The following is a 22,190-nucleotide window of genomic DNA, read 5'->3' on the forward strand; positions in this document are numbered from 1 at the left end:
TCAACCCTGAAGTGCCTCACTACCTTCGAGTGGCCAACCACCTGCTTGCTTTCAGCCTCTCCAACAAAAATCCTTCAGCTCATCTTTGAGAGAAGGCTTTTCCCACTAAAGCTGGGAGAGAAAGTAATTGTCCACTACTTCTTTCAGGGGAGCAGGAGAAAGAATCAATGTGAGCAGAGCTGGCATGGAAAAAAGTACAAAAGGAAAAGTGTCTTCAAGCATTAGATAAATTGGATACTGGAAACGCAGTATTTACTGTTTAGAATAACAATGAGTCTGTTCCAAGGGAAGGATTCCAATTAATTCTCATCTATATAGGTCTGAGACTTAGAAAAACCACACTGTGTTAAAGATATCCACCTTTCTGCAATCTATGCTTTCCATAGTGGGCAGGACATCCTGATTATATTTTATACGATACCTGTAACAATGCTTTTTGCATTCCAGCACAAAGTTCCTCTTTCTTCTTAAACTCATCTTAAGCTTCTGACAGTCTTTCCAATAGCACATGCCTGCTCCATGTCATTGTCTGTCATCTGGCTCTCCTTTCGTATGAACAAGAGTTCAAGAACACATGTGATAAAACAGCTCATTCAGACTGGAAGTGACTTCTTTCTCTGCCTGAAGCGCCTTTCTGCTACCTCTACCATTTCTTCTGCTACCTCTATCATTTGTTCAACAGCCTCCTTCAGGAATAAACATTCAGGACTTCTAACAACTCTAATGATGTTCAGAAAACTCATTCCACAGTGAAAAGGTGAAAACTCTGCCTCCAGTGAGAGTGTGCTGTGCTCTGCATCCCTAAAGGTTGAAACTTTACTTCCTGCAGAAGGCCTACTGTGAGTTTGATAATTGTGCAAGTGAAAAAAGGCAAAGGAGAAAAAACCCTCTTCAGCAGATATGAAAGGGAAACACATTGAGGCAATTTCAGGTATTAAAGAGATCCTTGCAGCAAGCATGCCAGATTGTGTACAGGCACAGAAAAGGTTAATATAAAACTATTTCACTGATCGACTTGCCGTGAAGGCCAGTTCTGTACCAGCTGATGGGCCAGACATGAAGTGCCTTTCAGAGAGGTTCATAGTGGAGCCAGGCAGAACAGTCAGACATGCACCGTACTGGTCACAGACTCTTGGATAAAAGCTAAAAATGCTGGGACAACTTCCTTCCGCACTCAGGTGTGCCTGTATGTGGGGCCATACATCTTCACCAGCTCTCCCAGCACACAAGCTGGTGCAGGCTGTGCATCCTAGCTGTGAGATTAAAATCACCACGTGAGGCATAGTGTCCTCCTTAACCCCAGGTTACAACCATTTGTGTTTAATTACTTACAAATGAAGGATGTGGAGAAGCAGCAATATTTAAATGTAGTCCAGTACCGCGTTGAGTCAGCCAGTGCCACAGAAGACAAAAGCTATATGCTATAGTCTGTGTTTAAAAAGGATTTTCACCCTGCACTTTGTGTAACTCCAGCATTCCTAGAAGGTGCTGTCCATTTTGTGAGGTCTCTGTCATGCTTCTAAATCCATTCCTGTTTCTGATGGCAAGCTCCACTCTTAACACCCGCGGCAGCTGCAGTTTCTCATGCAGAGACTGAAGACTGCAACTAAGCTGGAGAGCAGGTTTCCAGGTCAAAATTCTCTTGACGAACAGGATGCTGTTCAGCAATGATAAATGCAAGGCACGACCTCAGGCAGGAGGAACCGAACACATGAATGCAGAAAAATCTATAGAAAAGGACCTAGGATTTGTATTGGTTCACCAGCTGAACGTGGGTCAGCAACAGCATACTACCATGAAACAGGCAAACCTCATCTCTGAGATAAACAGGGCTGCTGTCAACAAGAAACATGGAATGGTCCTTCCCCTTTAGCCAACAAGAGCAAGGCTTCTGGTGGAGACAGGTCCAGCTTTAGCCAGCACATGTCAAGAAAAATCCAGAGTGTCAAAGTAGCCTAGAAGGAATGGCCAAAATACATATAAGGAGTGGCCCAGAGGAAAGATTTGAGCAGCTGGGACTGTTTAAGCTAAAGAGGAGGAAGCTGATGGGGAACATGACAGCAGTATGTAAATATATTGTGTCAGAAAATGAAGATAATAACCTGATCTGCTTGTTCATGGGAGACAAGATTAGATTTTAAAAGTGCTTAAAGTCCACCAGAAATGCTCACTAGAGACAAGGAAAGGCTGGTAAGGCAAGTGAAGCTCTGAAACAGACTGCTTGAGGAAGATGAGAAACTTCCACACTGGAGGCGTGTAAGGCCAGTAAATGCATTTCCCCATGAAGGATTTAGCAGTTTATGCTTTGCTGGCATAGGGAATGGATTACATGAGTCCCTTCAAGTCTAATTTTTCAGAAATTCTATGCTGAGAGGGTCATGTTCTGACCAACACTGCTTTCTGACCCAAATCCAGTGGCTTAAACCATGACAGAACTCGAAATACTCATTTTCTGGGAAGATGCTGATCAGCAGCGTGCTCTCCAAAGGCTAAATTAAATTCAAAGCTCTATTTTCAAATTAGGCTTTGTTTTGGATCTTGGAGTTTACATTTGAAAAGAGGGAACATTTCCCACATCTTGTCATTTTCTTTGTGCTTACAAGCTGTAATTGTGAAGATGCAAATTGCTGTAAAGTACCAAGCAGACATAATTTCCATGCTAACTCTTCATCCTGTCTGTTACAAAGGTCTCTTGTTTCTCTTCCGATTTCTTTGCTGTTCCTTCTTCCCTTCTCTGGCTCGACCTTTCTATTAGAGATGGCTTTTACCCACCTCCTTTCTGCTGTATTCTCTCTCATTCCACAGTCTCTGCTTCACTGGTTCTTCTACTGCAACCTCCTGCTTGTTGCTGAACCCCGTTCTCCTTCATCCTTTTTGATTCATTAATTCTTTTCCAAGCCAACCATTTACTACTCTGTTGTGTGCCATCTATATCTCTATTAGTTATGATATAATGTAATGCTTTCTGAACAGAGATTAATTTATTCTGCATGCAATCTACACCAGACCCTGTAAAAAATGCAATAAAATGTTAGTAATAACCATAATGTGTAGCAGATCAGCATCTTTGGCACAGAATAACTTCATTTAAGTATAAACACAGAAGCAGAAAACAGTTGAGGCTGGATGGGCCTCTGGAGATCCTCAAGTCCAACCCCCAAATCTCAGCAAATGCTCATGGCTAGTATTCCTGATGTCTGCTGAAAAACAGGGATTTTGAGAATACAGTTTTGATTACAGTCTTCTAAATGCTAGAGAGGAATGTTATTTTTGATCTAAAAGGATACGCTGAAGCCCTTCTGTGTGTTTGCAGGAACTGAGTCTTTTTGGACAAAAACCTTTATCCGTCTCTAGAAGCTGAAATAAAGGGAAGAAGAACTGGGACAGAAATAAACCATGGCTTCAATATAGACTGCATTCATACACGTGACATTATGAACCAGCGGATGGTTCTGCTGAGCTGAATTAATCTCTGCATGTCTAATGTACCTTTTGTATAGCTGACTTGGGAGCAAGTACAAAGATGATTTGCAAATAAAATTAATAAAACAGGATAATGGTGGTGAAATGAGAATAGAAGTTCAGGGAAATTTGGTGATGCATCAGAAGAAAATAGAGCAAATTACAGTAGTGAAAAGAAATCGCTTCAGTCAACCTGGGATTCAACTGTGAAAGAGCTTCTGAAAGACTTCACAAGTTTTGACACAAATGCAATCTTAAAATACTTCTTATTAAGAGACACATTTGAAACAACCACCACATGCACTCTGTGGAATTAGAAAGGAGATCTTTTTCATATTCATGTGAATAATAAACTGATGTTTGCTTATATATATATATAGAGAAAGAACATCTTGTACCCCTACAGCTAACACCTTTTCTACACTAGGGAAATTTGGCATGTTGAAATGACTTATTTGGATTCTGTATCACTTGCATAATGAGCCCCTCCATAGGCACTTGGGCAGCAGATGTGAGCGGTTACGAGACAGTTTCAGTTGTACTGGCTCTTGCTTCAGTTGTGCACAGAAAACAGAGAAAGTCATTGACTCCTTCATTAAATACTTCAGCCATCACAAATGCGTGATTACCACACAGATGCAGCTGACATATATTATGGCACCAAACTGTCGGTTATAACTGCAGATCAAGAGAAGCCTTCACCATCACCTAAACTTTCCTGATGCACAGTCCACTAGCTGCATTTTTTATCTATGCTATCAGCAAGGGATATAAGATATTTGTCTTCAGGACAATATATCCCTAATTTAGCTGTACTATGACAAGGAAAACAGAAAAATACAACGGATATAAGATATTTGTCTTCAGCAAATGTCTCAGAGGGAAAAGTGTGTATTTCTCTTAGGCAGAGATTAGGAAAATAAATATTTGGATATTGTGCATATCCAGTCTATTGCCATCTGGAGTCATAGAATCATAGAATAGTTAGGGTTGGAAAAGACCTTAAGATCATCTAGTTCCAACCCCCCTGCCATGGGCAGGGACACCTCACACTAAACCATGCCACCCAAGGCCTCATCCAACCTGGCCTTGAACACCACCAAGGATGGAGCATTCACAACTCCCCTGGGCAACCCATTCCAGTGCCTCACCACCCTAACAGTAAAGAATTTCTTCCTTAGATCCAATCTAAACTTCCCCTGTTTAAGTTTGAACCCGTTACCCCTTGTCCTGTCACTACAGTCCCTGATGAAGAGTCCATCCCCAGCATCCTTGTAGGCCCCCTTCAGACACTGGAAGGCTGCTATGAGGTCTCCACGCAGCCTTCTCTTCTCCAGGCTGAACAGCCCCAACTTTCTCAGCCTATCTTCATACGGGAGGTGCTCCAGTCCCCTGATCATCCTCGTGGCCCTCCTCTGGACTTGTTCCAACAGTTCCATGTCCTTTTTATGTTGAGGACACCAGAACTGCACACAATACTCCCAGTGAGGTCTCACGAGAGCAGAGTAGAGGGGCAGGATCACCTCCTTGGACCTGCTGGTCACGCTCCTTTTGATGCAGCCCAGGATACGGTTGGCTTTCTGGGCTGCGAGCACACACTGAAGCCGGATCATGTTCATTTTTTCATCGACCAACACCCCCAAGTCCTTCTCTTTAGGGCTGCTCTGAGTCATTGGTTAGGAGGTCTCTGGGAATTGCCCTGAGTCACTTTGGTCAGTTAGCTAGTCCTGACACCCACAGTTTAATCATGCACAAGTAACTGAGCCTTCATTATAAAAATTAGGAGCTGGGGGGGGGATCAATTCATTTTTGGACAATATATCCCTAATTTAGCTGTACTATGACGAGGAAAACAGAAAAATACAAAAAACTTTAGGATAAACTTTAGTTTAAAAAACAAATTGAAGGATAGTGAGTAAACGCTTGGTTTTAAGCAAGCAAGGAAAAGAGTGCTTGGCCCCAGCAGACTAGAGGCCTAAGCATCATAATTTGTACCAACATCAAAATTATCCCCTTGCTATTTTGACGGGACTAACTCATCTTCATTTGTTTTGGGTTTTTTTCCTTCTATTTTCCCTCCTCCTTGAGCCATTTTCTATAAGACCCTATTTTCAACAGGAGGGAAAAATTTAGCCAAATACAGCATTTTAGGAAGAGATTAACAGTGCCATGTGATAGTTTCACAGTTGAGAGGACACAGAGGCTTGTGTTAGATGCATCAGGTGCAGGCAGGAAACAAGATTTTAAGTTACCGTCTTTGACACATTACATCCTGTAACTTGGAACTTAAAGCATTTCTGACAGCTGGGTCTCCCCTGAAATAAGTACACTAAGACTGCAGCTATTTTAAGAAGTTAAAGGATGCTGGAAGGTTGCAGACAGGTATTACATCTGAGGAAAACTGGACAATTCAGACCCTTCGTGTCTTCTACTTGTACTGTCTGTACCAACTTAACTGGACAATAAAAGAGCTTGCAGAATAATGTGCCTGTTTTGGCAAGAGATTCATAAGCCCAGGGACACAAGGAAAAGAAGAAGTGTGTGTTCAGCCCAGGTTTCATCTGGTTCAGGACACAAGGCAGTAAAACCTTTAAATATTAAAGGCATTATGACAGAAAGCACAAATAAAACAAACATAAGCACAAGACATTTGTTAAATTTAGTTTTTTCTAATATTCACATCTGGGAAGCTCCCACAGTTAATGTTACCAGCTCTGCCATCTCAAGGTTCAGCTAGTCTTACCATAGAGACAAGTATTGTGCCATGTACCCCTACTTTTTTTGCACCAGCCTATCTCTACCACTCTATGTCTAAACTGCTCACCTGAGAACTCTCTTCTGTAGAGGCCTCAGAAAACTCTTTACAGAACTTTCTTTTGCACATTTTCCACTTGCAGAAAGTCTGGTGGCATTTTCCATCACTCCTGATAGAGAGAATACCACAGACTCTCTTTGGAGCCACAAGTGATAACTTTTACCCAGCTCTCAATCTAGTAAGTAATGCATTTTTAGCATGGGAATAGAAATGCATTTTCTTACTGCTGGAAACTTGGCAGAGAGCTTCTCTCCTTCCCCAGCAATACACCTTTCTAACGGACAGGCCAGATCAAGTACCTGGATGTTATATTATGCCTTAGTAAGTCCCATATTCTCAAACTCTGCTCATCTGCAAATCTGTGCCAAATTTAAGCAGTATTCCCAAATAGGAGAATATTTTTGCAAGAAGCTATATTTGCTTTATATCAAGCTTTTATTTTGCAAACTTTGGGGAATCTACTTTCTTTTCTAGAGCTTAGGAAGTTGGTGGATAAACACAGAAAATCTGACCCTCTGTCACTGTTGGGAAGTTAAAAATGTTTTGTAGAATCCTGTCACATTTCCATCTCTGAACATACAAGAACACAGGATTAGCATGGAGATCTCACTCTCCATATTGCACAGAAAGTTCACCTGCTCCAAGAAGGTTTTACTTTGTGGCTGTATGAATTCTTCTGCAATCTGGAAAAGTGAAACGCTCCCCAGGTTCAGGGAAATACCACAGCTATTGAATTATGAGGATTACACACAGAGGACTCTGTTGAATAAAGCAAGAGGAATGTAAATTCATGGCCTGTCTTGCTGACTTCTAGGTGGAGTGCCAGGTGTTTCAGTAATGATGCCTTGAAGCTCCAATCTGCATGGCAGAAAACCCCCTCTTTTTAAAAGCTTTCTACCTTTTCCACGCATTCTCATAAGCCTATGATTGGCATCTTCTGCTCCAGTAAAATTACTGTGCATTTTCTATACTCACACAACTGTACCTGTATCAGCTAACAGGTGCTAGAGTTTTTAAACCAGCTGTATCCACGAAGGGTCTGTGCGCACACACACACACACACAAATAAGTCCTCAGTTGTATCTTCCCTGCACTCCTCGGTGCCTTTGGTGTTTCTTCTGGGAAGGAACTACAGTCACTGAGTGCAGCACCCAACTGAAGCTGAATCATGGGAGGCAGTGCTGAATTTTCAGCAAAGAATGATCAGAAAGGTGAATATTTTATTATTTTTTAAGTAATCAACATGGGAACAATAGCAACAATTAAGTCACAAACAGGCATAGCCTAATTGTAACCACAGCGCTAATACTTAATGTGAATATAACAGATATTACAAGTATGCTAACATCATTCATTCTCAGTCACTGAACGTAAGTGTACAGTAAGGTCAGCATTAATCTATTAAGAATGCTACAAAACCAGCTGGCCAGTGTCCTTCAAAAGCAGAGTGCTTTGCTGTAAGACAGGCTGGAATGACTGCTGTCCATCCCTTCAGGCAGCTATACTCCCAGACTGCCTACGGGTCCTGCCTATTCTCCCATTCCCGCATGTAGTTCTGATAGCTCCCTTTGTTTGTTAGGGGTACAAAAGCACTACCTGCTAGAAAAAAAAAAGCCACACTGCCAAGGGCCAGCCCTCACACTCTGCACGAATCATGCATGAATGCAGCCTGTGAGCTAATGCTAGAGGCAAAGCTGGCTCCATGGGCAGTGTACGACATTCATCAGTATCTGCTATTCCAACTGCTTTCTCACCCTCCCCTAACTCCTTGCTCCGCGGACAGGACGCGCTTTTGGAGCTGTACCGCTTTCAAAATGCTTTTCTTTTACACATCACTCTTCAATAGGGATTCTGTAACACAAAATAAAAATTTTGTTTTTGTGGAAAGGAAGCTCTGTAAACACACCCCTTCTGTCTCTTGGGCCTTTTACCGTACCTTCCTCTTTTGCAGAATGTTTACTAATGTGTGTACTGAATCACCTGCCTCTTAACAGAAGTACCAGGGTGACACTACAAAAGGCTAACTTGCATTTGGTATTGTGGTCCCGGCTCCTTTTGATCTGAGCAACATAGGATAAACTTCTCAGCTAGAACATTTTCATAATCATAGAGGGGGATACACCCTCAGAAGTGAAACTCCCCAGTCTTTTTAGAACCAGACCAGAGGACATCAGTGTGAACAAAGCAGCTATCTCCATCTTTCTTCCCATCAGGATTCCTCCTAGGGTGCCATCTGCTGTGTCATTGTCACTGTGGAGACAAGAGAAGACATCGGCTTGTCTAGCGTCAATTCTCAAAGTCTTGATGGAGAAGAAAAAAACCCCACAGACCTACAGCCCGCTCAAGTGGGATCTTGATTTCTGCCAAGCCCATTTACTAAGACCTCCCCTGCTTCTTCTCCTCCAGCTCGTGATGTTCTGGAGGAAAAAAAAAGCCAAGCCAACAAAAAAACAACCCCAACTCCCACAAACAAACAAAACCCACAAGAAAAGAAAGGAAGAAAGAAAAAAATCAAACGAACCCCCCACAAAACAAACAAAACCCCCCAAACAAACCCAAACCCAACAAATGAAAGAAACCCCAAAACCAAGCAAAAAAATAACTTTCCCTCAAAAAACCCCACCACCCAGAGAAGTAGATGTGTGATTATTTCTGTGGGGGGTTCAGTAATGGTTTTGGACACCGCTGTTCTAAGCTGATAAGTGCTTCCCACAGATAACTACTTTTAATCATCTTTTTATTATTTATAGCAAAGCACATCTCTTAGCCAATACTGTAGGTTTGTGCTGTGAGGCCAGGTTTGGACATTTTCAGGCATAATGCAGTATGCACCAAAGGAGCAATAATGAAGTAGCTGACTATTTGTGTTCCTCTTCTGGCCATCAAGTTTAAACATCCCAGAAGAAGTTAACACTTCATGCAAAACTATGGCTTCACAACATCTTCTGCAGCAATACTGCTGTACGACACTCCCTGCTCTGCAGGGTCTGTAGGCTTGTGGGACAGTGCTCTAAGCTTGGTTAGGAAATGCAGAGCAAAGGCACAGTGATTAAGCTAGTGCTACCCTAGCACCATTCTGCTGTGAGGCCAACTTCTACCCTGCCCCACTGGCACAAGTAACGCACCGGTGTAGTTGTCCTGCCGACTGGTCCTTCTTCTGTCCGATGCTTCCCAGAGTGTGGCAGCTCTGAACTGTCCCGATAGTCTCGGCCCTTGGAGTTCTGCATGTCCAGCACCGCCCTGCTCTTCGAGGGAAGGGGTGGTTTGTTCTGCTGCCCCTGGCTACTTGGGCTGACTTCAGACCTCAATGGCTTCACTAGCTTTTTGAGTGGTGCTGAGTTTTCTAATGGTGCGGTAATCTTCGGCTTGCCTTGAGTCTTTTCACCTGTATTCTTTTCTTCAGATTGGCCAGAGCAGGTATAGGACCGAAACCACTGTGTGGGGACCAGGAAAGGTGGTGATGGCTGTTTGCTGGAGGTCTTGCTGCTCTCAGGCTCCTGGGGCTTTGTGAGATGACAGCTCTGATCAGGCAGTGGTGGCTGCTCTTTTCGTGAGGCCTTGGGGTAGTCCTGCTCTTTCTTTGGTGCCACCTTGCCCTTACACCCCATAGAGCCATACAGTGGGTTCTCAAACATCTCTGGCTTTTGCTGCCCCTCCTCCTGAAGTGAAGGTTCTGCTATAGTTTTCCCCAGTTCAGGTGGCCTAGAGTCATCAAAGCAGTGTAAAGAGAGACTTGTAAAAAGCAGGCAAGAGACACTGATTTAAACAGAAAGTGAATAGGAAATGAGCATAATAAGACTGAACAGACTGTGCAAAGGGGTGGCAGGATAACAGTAAAATTTGGGGAGAGAACAGAATTGTGTATTGTTTTTACTTTGTTTCATCATTATTAATATGACAGCAGAGACCAGATATGCATGGTACTGTATAAACTCCCTGCTGGACTACAGTCTTTCCAAGTGGTAATTGGCTTCTCTTTAAACAGAGATAAGCTACTGAGCCAAACTGTGCCAAGTGCTTTGAAGGCTCTGTGACACGCATAAATCTGAATTTAAATACTAAAAAGAATCTTCAGATTTGGCAGAAAGGATTGAAATGTCTGTCTGGACAGTTAACTGAGTCATAGCTCATATCATACTGTAGCATTTTACAACTAGGTCAATCTCTTCTTGCTACCAATGCTACATGGTATTCCTGGGGAAGGGATAAGACTCCTTACTGCACTCAAATGCACTATATATGAGTAATAGCTATAATTCTGTAGGTGAGGCAATCATTGTTCATTCACAGCTGAGGCCTTTGAATTGAGGCTCAGACTGGAATGACAGCACAGCTGTACAGTGGGACAAGGGAGGTTTCGTGGGTTTTATATAACTTGACCTGATTTAGCAAGGCTTTCATCTGGAGAGCCATCATGATACTTAAAAGATCAGCCACAATATCACTGAACAGAGAAGAATAGGTGTGAGTGGCACATGTTCTTTGGAAGTCTTCAAATGAGTTGTGCTCCTTGCTTCAAGTTATTTTTTGGAAGTCAGTACATGCAGGAGAAAAGAGCTGAGAGCATGATGAAGCCTTGTCAGATACATAGCAGATTGAGGCACTGCTTGCAGCTCTGAATTCTGCAAGTTCTGGCTTATGGAGTGCCACATCCATTTACTAGTGAGCTATAGCCCAGACACAGGAAGCATCTGTCACTATGAAAAAGAGGTTTGAATAAGGACAGTGTGTACAGCACTAGGGTGGAGTAGCCTCATCACTTTACTTAGATGGGTATGGATGGGATATTTTCAAATGCTGGATGGAAATTCTGCATCAAGACTTGTAACAGATGCAGTAGGTGGATGCTAACTTCTATGGCAAGCTGGACACTCATGTAGTAGTGTACACAGAAATTTGGTTTAAGTACTTCACACAGGACATGTGAAGGAGCTCTCCTCCTTCCCATCCAGTGAAAAGATCTATGCCACTCTTCCCTTTTCTTCTTTGTTACCAACTCTGTGGCCTTTTCCTTCTCTTCTCTTGGTAGAGAACTAAATTTACACACATATTTTGTGCTTTCCTTTCACAAAACTAGCTATACCACTTTTCTTTGAATATATGATGTGCTGCACTTGTGGCCTTCAGTTATCTTTCTCTCATTCTAGAGATGAAAGTCTGAGAGAATATGCAGCACCTTGAACTCTCTACAGATCATGAAACAGTGACTGTGCAGAATGACAGAAGAGAGGGCACTCAACCCCAGTGCAAAACTCAAAGACTTACAGGTACTCTTGGCTCCGACTACAAATGCTTCTGTTTACTGTAGGCTGGAGAGACGGTTTTGGAGATAGAGGAGACACAGAGGGTGATGTGGAGGATGACTGACTCTGTCCCATTACAGACGTAGTCTCTTTGGGCTGCTGCTCGTAGCTCCAGAGAGCAGGTTGTTGGTCTGGTGAAGGTATCTGCTTAAGCTGGCTAGTTGCAGAGGGCTGCTGAGAGAAAGCAGCCATCCCCAGGTAGCTGGGGTTGCTGATGTCTGTGGGAGTGGAGCTGCTGAAAAGAAGAAATACTGTTAGGAAGACACATGCACAAATACATTTCCTGTCTCCCTGCCAGCTATAAAGGAGTTAGTGCCCACTGAGCACTTAGATTTAGTGCTACCTACTTCTTTTTTTGGCCACTGATGCTTCGGAATCAGAGAATAAGTAGGAGTCCTGTTAGTGCCTCTCTCTGCCCTGGGTCATTGAAGAGGAAGCAGCTGGGTCAAGGCCCCAGCACCAAATAGTTTCCCTGGCTGTCACAGACACTTCCATTTCCAGGCTGCAGACAGCACTCAGAGGCTTATACAGGTTTCTAGGCCCAGCAGTTCAGCTGGAAGCTGCAGCAGTATGACTCCAAGCAAGAGGCAAATGGCAGCACTGGGCAGCATTGCACAACAGGAGAGGTCTTTTGAGGTGTTCCTATATAGGCTAGCAGGGAGAAGGCAGGAAGTTGCCTGCAAAGACATGCACCTATGAAACTGTAAGCCTATGATTCTTTGAAAGGAAAAGACAGGCAGTCTGAGCACAGCTTCCCACCCCAAGCTGGCAGAAGTGAAGCAGCAAGATTACCGTAATGTATCCTCCTTTCCCAGGTTGTCTGGAGAAGAGGAAGCACTCCCCCGATAGCGAGCAATGGCTGCTGCCTCTCTGGCCACCAGATGAGTAGATTTTGACTTTCTGTTGGAAATAAAAGGGCCCTTTTTAAGTGAGGTGCAGGAACCTAACCTGACTAATGCATTCTCAGCTTGTGAAGCTTTGGGCACAGAAGCATTGACCAGAGAGCCACAAAGGCAGCTTCCCAGTGCTCAGCATGCCTATTAATACTGCTCCCACAGCAAGCACAGCCTTGCCTTCACTGAGTCAACTACTTTTCCATAACCAGCTTACACACTTGCCCTTTACCTGTTAGTCTGATCCCAGTCTTTGCTAGGCTCTAAGTTGCTGATATTCTTTGGTTTCTGCCCAGCAATTTCATCACGTTCAATCTTGACAAAATCTGAAGGAAAGAAAAGGCATTAAAACATGTTTTGGCAGCTTCACAGTATGAGTGCATAAGTTTTCTGTGTTACTGCTTGTATTAAGGCATCTCTCTTGACTATCAGAATGACAGTTTTAAGCAGTTGATGGTATTGTTTTCAACTGCCCACTAATTCATATCATGTTCATTGACACAGGAAAAATCATGTTTCTTGATATAGAAAGGTCATGATCCACCAAACAGCCACATACAGGTCATTTTACCATCGAGAATAATAGTAAATGTAAAGAGGCTGCTTTTGTACTCTGAAAGATAACAACAGGTAGCAAGATGAAAATGAGCAGGGTTTGTGATCCTTTTAGCTAAGGAAGTGCTACTTGAGAGCCTCACATGCTCTTTGCTCATGTTCCCCAGGATGACCGAAGCATGGAGAGCTTCGGCACCTTGTCATATGGCCACAAGTGGAACTAAGGCATTGCCATTCAATAAAACCAGTATTAGTGGCAGACAGGGGGCTCTCTCAGTCTGCTGAATTTACTTGACTGATGAAAAAGGAAAAAACCCAGATCACATTGCTGTGCCTTTCCAAAAGAGCACAGGTATACTCCTGAGAACTAAGGATACTCACATCTTGCAGTCAGCATCAAAAGTTCTTGCCTCTTTGGGACTAAAAGCACTGCAAGGATAATTTTCAGATCCTTGACAGATGTCTTTAGAGATGGATATTCTCTGGGGTGAGCACTGCAGAAACAATCTTGTTTCTTACCATACAGTTTCTCTCTCTGTTTTCCTTGTGATGTTTGTAACTTGATTTCACCTTGGAAGACTCCTGTTTTCTCACCATGGTGTGTCAGCACAGTATGGATAGGAACTAAGGATTCTGTTGCTTCTATTCGCAAGGCAATGCAGCCTTCCCCTAGAGACAAGGAGACAACGAGCCTAGGACTGGGAAAAAAAGAATTGAAGTATTTTTCTCCTGTCAGTCATCTACTATCACTGTGCTGACAGGGCTGAGATTACCGGAGAGAATCTGATCTGGATCACAGTAAGGAATGTAATGTCCCTGGAGAAATCAGTGGCATTCATTTCACTTCTTCACATATGTGTGAAGGGTTTGGGCATTGGAGACAGCTGCAGGTGACTACAGGGTTCTGAGCTTCCATTACTGGTAAAGAAAACATGAGCCAAATCCATAAAACAGGATTTGTATGTTTTAAGTTAACTAATTTAAACAGACTGACTCCTGATTTAATTTCTGTACTTTCTTTTTAAGCCATTGCTCTTTTGGGGCTGGTAAAGCTCACACAGATTGTTGCTTCAAGTTAATTTCCTTCTAACCATCCTTAGCTCACAAATTATTGCCCACAATGTATTCTTGTGTGCATTGAGTTCCAAATCAGAAGTCAGAGCATCATGGATGTTCAGTGTATAAGAGTTACTTCTGTTCTCTCCCACTCCTTCAGTGGTTTGGAAAAATCCAAGTAGATTTTGACTCATCCAGAACTTTAGAGCTAAACACTTACCATAAGATTCATCACTGTCTGATGACTTAATGCTGATCAGGATGTGTTGATCCAGGAGGTATTCTGGGTCTGAAATAATGGGAGTCAGCTGCAAAGACAGGTTAATGTGGGTCAATACAATAGGTGGGCTACATGAACACAGTTATCCCTGTGTCTCAGTCCCAAATGAGCACAGCTCAGCTGGACAAACCCATGAGGATATGATGCCACCTACAGGATCAGCCTCTTTGATGATGTTCGGAGATCTGTGGTAGGAGGCTACATACTTTTAGAGTCCCCCCACTCTCACTCCCAGCACAGCAGACAGAATGCTACAAATCAAACACTAACGGCCTGAGCTGCAGTTTTCTTCTGCAGTGCAGGACTAAAAACTGCTCTAGGAGGAAGTGATCTGGACTTTGATTCAGTTTGCTCCTCAGAATCTGTCTGGCTGTTGTTACAATTGCTTATTGTATAGCCTTCCTCTAATCTTTCAGCGTTCACGCACTTTCCAAAGTCAGCAGTTGTTAATTTTTGGGCTATTCAGAAGGGCACTGACATGTGTGTTTACTCCAAATCCAGGAGCTCTGATAGTACTTCCAGCTCTCACCATGACAGAAAATGGAGAAGAGCTCTGACCTCAAGGACAGGACTTGTCTCTGACACTGTCACATGGAACACTACACCTGGACACTGATAGTCTTTTTTAACACAGGTAAAAAATAGTCAACTTTTCTACAAAATACTGAGAAAAAACTTTGCCTGACAGGGCAGAGAAACTCCAGGGTAGACCTGCTCTTTAAGACGTCTTTTCTTCCATCTAAAACTTAAAAAACAATAGGGCCTGCTTAAAAGACTTGTCAGCATAGTTATGTTCACTAAAAGTGTGATAAGGTCACACTCCTGAGTGACACGATCACGCCAGCAAAATTCCTGACAGAGATGAAAGTATATTGCATAAAAGATACATTTTTTATATAGTATACTGGCAAGAAAGTTCTTTCCTGCTTATAACACACTCTGGTTAGCTTAAGTCCATCCTGCATTCTTACAGCCTCTTTTGAGCGTAAACAAGACCACAGCCATGTTCCTGAAAATAGTGTTTATATGAGTAAAAGACTTAATGTTGCTTATGGGATGCAAGTGGAAGGCTTCTCTTCCATATGGATATGGAAACAGAGTCCCTGCTTACCTTTGGAAGTGCATCAATGAACTTTACCACGAGCTCCCCTTCACTCCCATCCTCATTTTCTCCTTCCTGGCTCTTCACAAAACCTGCAAAGTGATGAGAAAGGAGTTTGCCAGAACAAAGACACCAAGAACTTGGCTACGAATACTCCTCAGATGCCAGATCTCCAAAACGCCTACAATTATTATCCCAGTTGCACACAAGTTTTAAAAGTATTAAGAAGCTTCAAGTCCGAGCTTTGGGTCCATGTTTACACAGTAACTTTACAAGTGATTTTCCTGGTGCATTGCTAAATGGTTTTATTTTACAGTTAAACTTGGCACTGAGAAGCTCAGTGCATACATGGACTGGAGGATAAGAACATGACAGCTCTTCCTACGCCACTCAAGATAGCACACTTTTGAAATTCTAATTTAAGATTCGTAATACACTGTTTCCATAGAAATTTATGCAAATTTCGACACAGCCAAAAAAATAATCTTTTATGGAGCTGTCTTTGACACGGCGCTCTGACATGCGATAATGTGATGAAGCATACACTGAAGGCATGCTGTCCCAATTACAGGAGCTGTCCTGTGATGGGGAACTGCTTAAAAAAACACACAGCAAGGGCATGTAGGCTTGCATTACATAAACAGCTGAGGCTCAGCCCTGCAGCAGAGGGACAGGGAGTAAAACCTGCAGCACTCGAGGGTACATTTACAGAGTCAAATCACTCCTTTTCCTCTCACCTGAAGCTGATCCTCTGGTTTATTCTTTTTTAAACCAGGGCAATTATTTTTATTAGCTTAAAACAGATGCTTTGCTTTGAAAGCAGCTGATCATTTGTAGCAGGCACAGTCAGAAATACAATTGATCGTGTGTTTGCTAAGTAGAAATTGCCTGTGTAATAAGCAAGAACAACATGTGCTTCTCTTCAAGAAATTATCAGGTTGCCAAACAAGATGGAAGAAATGGTGGAAGACTACATGTCTAAGCATGGATTACAGCTAAATGGCTGTGTGTTTTGGATTGTATTGCTGACAGTATAGGATGATACGTAAACTACAACAGATCTTTAGGACATCCCTTTTTTGCAGTGGAACAAGTGATCCACACAGCTATTTATTGAGATCCAAGCAAAAGGAAGGGGAACTAATCCAAACAAGCAGGAAACTCCGACAGAAAGAACAAAGTTGGGCAAACCCGTACTTTCTAAGCAGCTGGAGTGAAACTCGATGTAGAACTTGGTCTGGGACTTGGTCTTCAGAGTGGCGTAACAGTGCAGGAACTCTATCTCCCCTTGGGAATTTGTGTACTTGGAGTCTAGAAAAGAGGAAGGCAAAATAACAGCATTTTCAACAGGAGATAAAGAGAGGGCATTTTCGACTCTTAAAGGGTCAGCTTTTTCTTTTAACATATACAAAGCACTGTGTTTTGTGCCCAAAGGTGAAGATAGCATGACTGCAGCCAGACTGACTAACCATTCTTTGAAACAAACTGTGAGGTGACTCCCACTTCGAAGGTGGCAAAGACAGGACTGTGGTCACTTGTCATGATGTCAGTGGTGCAGCCTGCCAATGAGAAAGGGAGGAGAGTTACTGCCTTGTGTTCTGCTTTGGTGAAATCACTGCAATAGCAATATTATTCAGTAATTTTCCAGCAAACATAACTGTCGCTGTGGTAACTGTCTCCAGTCAAAGGTGTTTCTACATAATCTCATGTTAGTATTTGGGAATGTAACTCTTCTGTCAAAATACATAAAGATTTGGTTAACGGACACAACATTACCATATCATTTTGCAAGCAACTGTCAGTGTTAGATTCTCTCAGCACAAAAAGCAGTTACAGGCTTTCTGGTTGCCTCTGCAACATGCACAGCTGATTAAAGCACTAATATGGCAGGAAATCACACAAGAATACACTGGTGCTGCTTCAGTGCTACACTGCAACTCATGGCCCAAGATTAACAGTGAGTGAGCAAGGTCCTGACTTGACCTAAGTGCACACTGAGTTCTAGCAAGCCCAGTCCACTGAACAGACTTCTTAGAGGTACTTATTTGACCACACACCTCATCATCATAGGCTGTCTGATCAGAGCAGTCCACGTTATACCCCAAGAGACATCTACAGCCCTCTTCTCAATCCCGTACACAGGGAACTATCAACATCATACTCAGATGCTTGGTCCTACATAGACTCAATGAAATTCTGAGTCATTTTTTAAACAGGTCTTGTGAGCTTCCTCTCTTCCCCGCACTGCACTTCAGTGATGCTTCTCAGCAAGAAAGGGAACAGGTTCTTGGTACCACACAGGCTTTCTGGAATGTGATTTGACAGAAGAGGGATGTCTGCAGCTCAAACCTTAGACTGGACTGTTATGCAGGGTCTGTCTGCCCTGCTGGCACCATCAGGTAAGGAGCTCCTGATGGTAACTGCACAGGAAAAGTTGTTGTTGTTATTGCCAAGAAATGACTGGTGTAAAATGATCCTACAGCATGGCCTGAAACTGGACAGCTGCGACTGTCTGAGAGGTCTTCTGCATATAAAAGAGTATCAGAATTAATTCCCAACCTTGTAAGGTTACAGGCAGAGAGATCTGACTCCACTCTGTCTGGTTTAACATCAGGTCCCTCTGTGCTGAGTGCCTGGCAGTGCAGGGAGATCCTACAGACCGTGCTCTGAATCATTTCCGCTTCAGACTGATTGCTTTGCTATCTACAATCTGTTATCTACCCACCATAGGACTGACACACAACGTGCACCATGGGGTATGATTTCCAGAGCACTCGATCACACCAGGATGGCAAATTGTACTTCATCTGCAAACCAAAGGAGAAGTGATGTCAAGAAAAAGAGAAAGGACCAGCTCACAAAAGAACAGGAAATTCACTTGCTCAAGCACCATAGATTTGTGTCAAATCTTTTTCTTTGTATTGACTCCTTTCAAAACAGTACAAGGGCACAAAATGCAGAGACTGGTTTAGGTCACTTCCTTCTGTAGGAGTTATTTCCCTGCTCTGCCACATACTTCTGAAGAGACATGAGTTTTCACCTACCCCTGTAGCTTTTTGCTTGGTGTAAGCATACTTCTCCCGGGTACCTCTTTCAAAGCGGTAGGTTGGAGCAAAAGTGATCTCTTCTTCCTCTAAAACAGAGAGATAGCTGTTACAGTGTGGCCCACTGAGAACCCTCATCTGGCTGAGACAGACGCTGCTCTGTACACGCTGCCCCACATCAAGTCTGGCAGAGAAAGTTGGTGGAAATGGGAGAGGAACCTGCCAACAACCTCAGAATCTTACCAAACTGCAGAAACACCTTTTGGTCCTTTCTCTCTATGAGAAGCTGGTCGAAGGCCAGCAGCTCCGGATACTGCTGCTGCCTGATCTTCTGGATAATATTCTCCGCTTCCTGCCAACAGGGAAACAGCAGAGCTGCAGATGATGCAAAAACTCCTTATAAATACTCCCTTCACTGAGGAGCCAGCAAGTGCTTCTGAACTGATTCACAGAGCCGTGCCCCTGCCACTTCCCCCTGTTCCCTTTACTGAAAGGCCCAAGTCTTTGCTGCATGACCAAACATTTGTCTATCAAAACACGCATCAAAATGCCCACACAACCCCCACACAAGCACACACACCGCCAGATGTACATCAACACCAGGCTGGCTGTTGTCTCCCACCCACTGAAACCTACCCAGTATTTATTATGGCTTGCCTGTTTCTGAAGGCCTGTTCTGAGCCATTAAAAGCTAACCAAACAGTGCAGAAAGGCAATCTCTGCATCAAGCTGTTCACAGACAGATGCTTACTCACAGTGGGAAGGGGAGTTGGGAGTTTGGGAAAGCGATGCTGCCTGAAGCAGCAAAGTGTGCCAGATGGCATTCCTGGGTCCATTAATCCTTGGAGAGCGCAAAAGGGATTTCCTTTCCTCCCTCAACTGGTGTCACACTTGTACCCTGGGGATCCTTTCTGCCTCCCCTCTTTCTGCCACTGTCTCTGCCATGTTGCTTAGATTGGGAAAAGACAGCACTTCTATGGCAACACAGTATTTTCTCTCCCCAGGGATTCACACAGCATCCCTAACCGTTGGGGGCTGCTCCACGCGGTAGTTCAAGTCTCCCAGCCAGAAGAGATGAGTAAAGCGATGAGTGATGTTAAATGGACTCAGTTTCTTATCTCCCAGTGTCAGGAAGCGCAGGATGCTCGTGTAGTTCTGGTTGCGTCTGTCAAGATGAGAAACATCTGCCTGACAAACTAAATTGCCATGCGGTTTCTAAGTGCCTGCACTGGCACAGACTGATGCTTTACCAGGCAGGAACCAATCTGGCTTGACATCTAGAGGACAGCACATCAGAAGCTGAGAACTTGCCACCCCTGTCTGGCACTGCACCTCAGCAGACAGGCCCAGGTGACATGATCAGTGTCTATCAACCTACTCAATGTAACCAGTAACACAGCACAGCACATGCTGCACCTTGTATGGTGTGTATCTGGTGAGCTGGGCGACAGCCTGCTCTGAGGAGGGGCAGTGGCATTTAGAGCAGCTCCTTGGGTGTCAGACTGCTTCCACCTGAATTGACAAGCTGGAAAGCTATCCTAAAGCCACTTCTGTTGCCTCCTGGGGCTGTGCTTTTCTGAGCTGCATGCCCTAGAAACCCAGTATTAGATTGTTGCCTTTGGGTTTCAGCAGCAAACACATTCCTAGGTTCTGGCAGCTATTCCAAGCCCTGTGGAACACTTTCATAGAGGTTAACTCCATCAGTGGCAAAGACCCTGTGCAGAAGTTCCGCATCATATCTTTTCTGGGTCCTGGACTGGAAAAGATGGCAAAGCCAACCTCTCCATTTCAAGACCTCTGCTTTCAAGACCATTCCTTTGACTGCTCCATCTCTTCCCAGCGTGGGCACATGTCTCCCACCAATGTCAGGATCTTTGCCTTCAATCCCATGCAGCATAGAACGTGCCTAGACCATGTAAACTCATTTCACAGCTGAGTATAGAGAATTAGCCCCCGTGCAGGTATTTCTGTTCTGCACAACTCCCTTTTGGTATTCCTGACAGAATGCTCTGCCCAGCAGGATCTGCGCCTCAGGGTGCACAACAGCTCCCGCGCTTGCAGCACTGCCCACAATGAGGAGGAAGCCAGTACCCTTCAGCACATGATTCTGGGATGGGAAAAACCTTCCCACATATCTCTGAAATACTGTAGATCAGGAAACTGTTTTCCTCAGGTATTGGGCTTGCATGGCATTTACACTTGGCTCTGAAGTTATTTTGCTGTCCATTTCAACTGTGCCCATGTGGAACAGCTATAGAAGTCCCTCGTTTAAATGGTGACACAATGAGCAGTGTCTTTAGCACAGGTTGCCCTCACAGGAGACATTTAATAATCTTTTATAACCAGAAAAACATGCTTGTGACTGTCTGGTGAGCCCTCCTTCCAAACATGGCCCAGGGAATTTCATCTTGGGACAACATCCATTTTAGAGAGGGAAGGATGTGTCTTACCTGTGTTTCTTTTCACTTCCTGAAGTCAAATGGCTGTTAACAAACCCAAAGGAGGTTCCATTAAACATGAATGACACCCCCACAGCTCCTTTATTACCTGGAAAAAGATAAGTGAAAAATGTCAAGAAATCAATCCACCTCCAGGCTGAGTCTAGCAAAGATAATAAAGCACCCAGTACATCTTAAGTGAGGTGGAGGATGGAGAAAAGAAATAAGTTAACTTAATCAGCACAGAAAGAATTAGTGCATACAGCACAGATTGTGGTAACAAATTTTCTAAGGATGCTAAAAAAAAGATTAGTTGAAGGGAAAGAAGTGCAATTTCCTTGTGAAACCCAAGGAAAAGCAATCCAATAGCCAGTCAAAGGTGTTTGCTGGGAATATAAATATATATGTGCTAAGTATACACACAAATAAATTTCCATTTTTACAGGGTAACCTATAATCAGTGCTAGTGGGATATAATTTTAGTAACACTAGTGTCACATATCTGCAGTCAAAGGAGTCTTGTGGGGAAAGAGCTGTTCCATTTCAGGAACAGTATTGGCGGGGACTGAGCAGATCTCAGTCCTTTGGACAAGACCAGACCTGTTCCTCACCCAGTGTGTTTGCGATGCCCGTCTTCACGTTGTCTGTGCAGATGTGGCTGATGCGGTTCTCATGTTCTGGTTTGGCCAGTATGACAATCCTGATGTTCCAGAGGGTATGGATTGCTATCTGCAGGGATGGGAAGGTTAGAGGCTGCATTTCTTCATGTGCTGCAAAGCTGCGCTGTAGCTGCAGCCATCCTGTCTCCTTCTGTAGTACTTCTCCTACACAAATTTTCTTCCTGTGCTTAGGATATGCTTTCAGTCATTATAATCAGAGGTGGGAGGAAGGACCTAGCTATTTTCTAGTGCTATTTTCTAGTTAATCATTGGATTGCCTTGCTTGCACAAAATTTGCAGAGTTTTCTAACTATCACGAGAGTCATAAATCCTGTTCTACTGTGGCCTTCCAGGTATGCTTAGATTTATTTCTTGACATCATTGAAACTCAGGAATGTCTGAACATGGTCTTAATAAGGTTCAGTTTCTTTTATGATTATACCTGCGTGCTGTTACATCCTATTGTAAGTGCAGTAGCCTAAGGTGAGATCTAGGCTTCTGCTGGCTCAGAAAGTTTTACAGTCTCTTCCTCTATGAAAGTCAAAATATTACTACCACTTGACCCAAGTGCTCAGCATCCGCA

General features: G+C 43.5%; 1 protein-coding gene across 1 annotated transcript in view; it reads right to left on the reverse strand.

Moving 5' to 3' along the window:
- Positions 1 to 7,582: 7,582 nt before the first annotated feature.
- The window catches only part of INPP5D (inositol polyphosphate-5-phosphatase D), a 53,378-nt gene continuing 38,770 nt past the window's right edge, over positions 7,583 to 22,190 (reverse strand). Inside the window, exons 13-28 of the mRNA XM_080623057.1 lie at positions 21,560 to 21,677; positions 20,961 to 21,057; positions 19,537 to 19,675; positions 18,754 to 18,862; positions 18,511 to 18,599; positions 18,192 to 18,273; positions 16,936 to 17,025; positions 16,664 to 16,777; positions 15,476 to 15,558; positions 14,305 to 14,392; positions 13,548 to 13,697; positions 12,706 to 12,799; positions 12,373 to 12,480; positions 11,543 to 11,812; positions 9,403 to 9,979; positions 7,583 to 8,527 (exon numbers count right to left, since the gene is read on the reverse strand). Of these exons, the coding sequence (XP_080479183.1) occupies positions 8,525 to 8,527; positions 9,403 to 9,979; positions 11,543 to 11,812; positions 12,373 to 12,480; positions 12,706 to 12,799; positions 13,548 to 13,697; positions 14,305 to 14,392; positions 15,476 to 15,558; positions 16,664 to 16,777; positions 16,936 to 17,025; positions 18,192 to 18,273; positions 18,511 to 18,599; positions 18,754 to 18,862; positions 19,537 to 19,675; positions 20,961 to 21,057; positions 21,560 to 21,677 (2,211 nt within the window). The 3' untranslated portion in view covers positions 7,583 to 8,524. The remainder of the gene's footprint in view (positions 8,528 to 9,402; positions 9,980 to 11,542; positions 11,813 to 12,372; positions 12,481 to 12,705; positions 12,800 to 13,547; positions 13,698 to 14,304; positions 14,393 to 15,475; positions 15,559 to 16,663; positions 16,778 to 16,935; positions 17,026 to 18,191; positions 18,274 to 18,510; positions 18,600 to 18,753; positions 18,863 to 19,536; positions 19,676 to 20,960; positions 21,058 to 21,559; positions 21,678 to 22,190) is intronic.

Source organism: Psittacula echo, assembly GCF_963264785.1.
Source record: "Psittacula echo genome assembly, chromosome: 7".
Lineage (NCBI taxonomy): Eukaryota > Metazoa > Chordata > Aves > Psittaciformes > Psittacidae > Psittacula > Psittacula echo.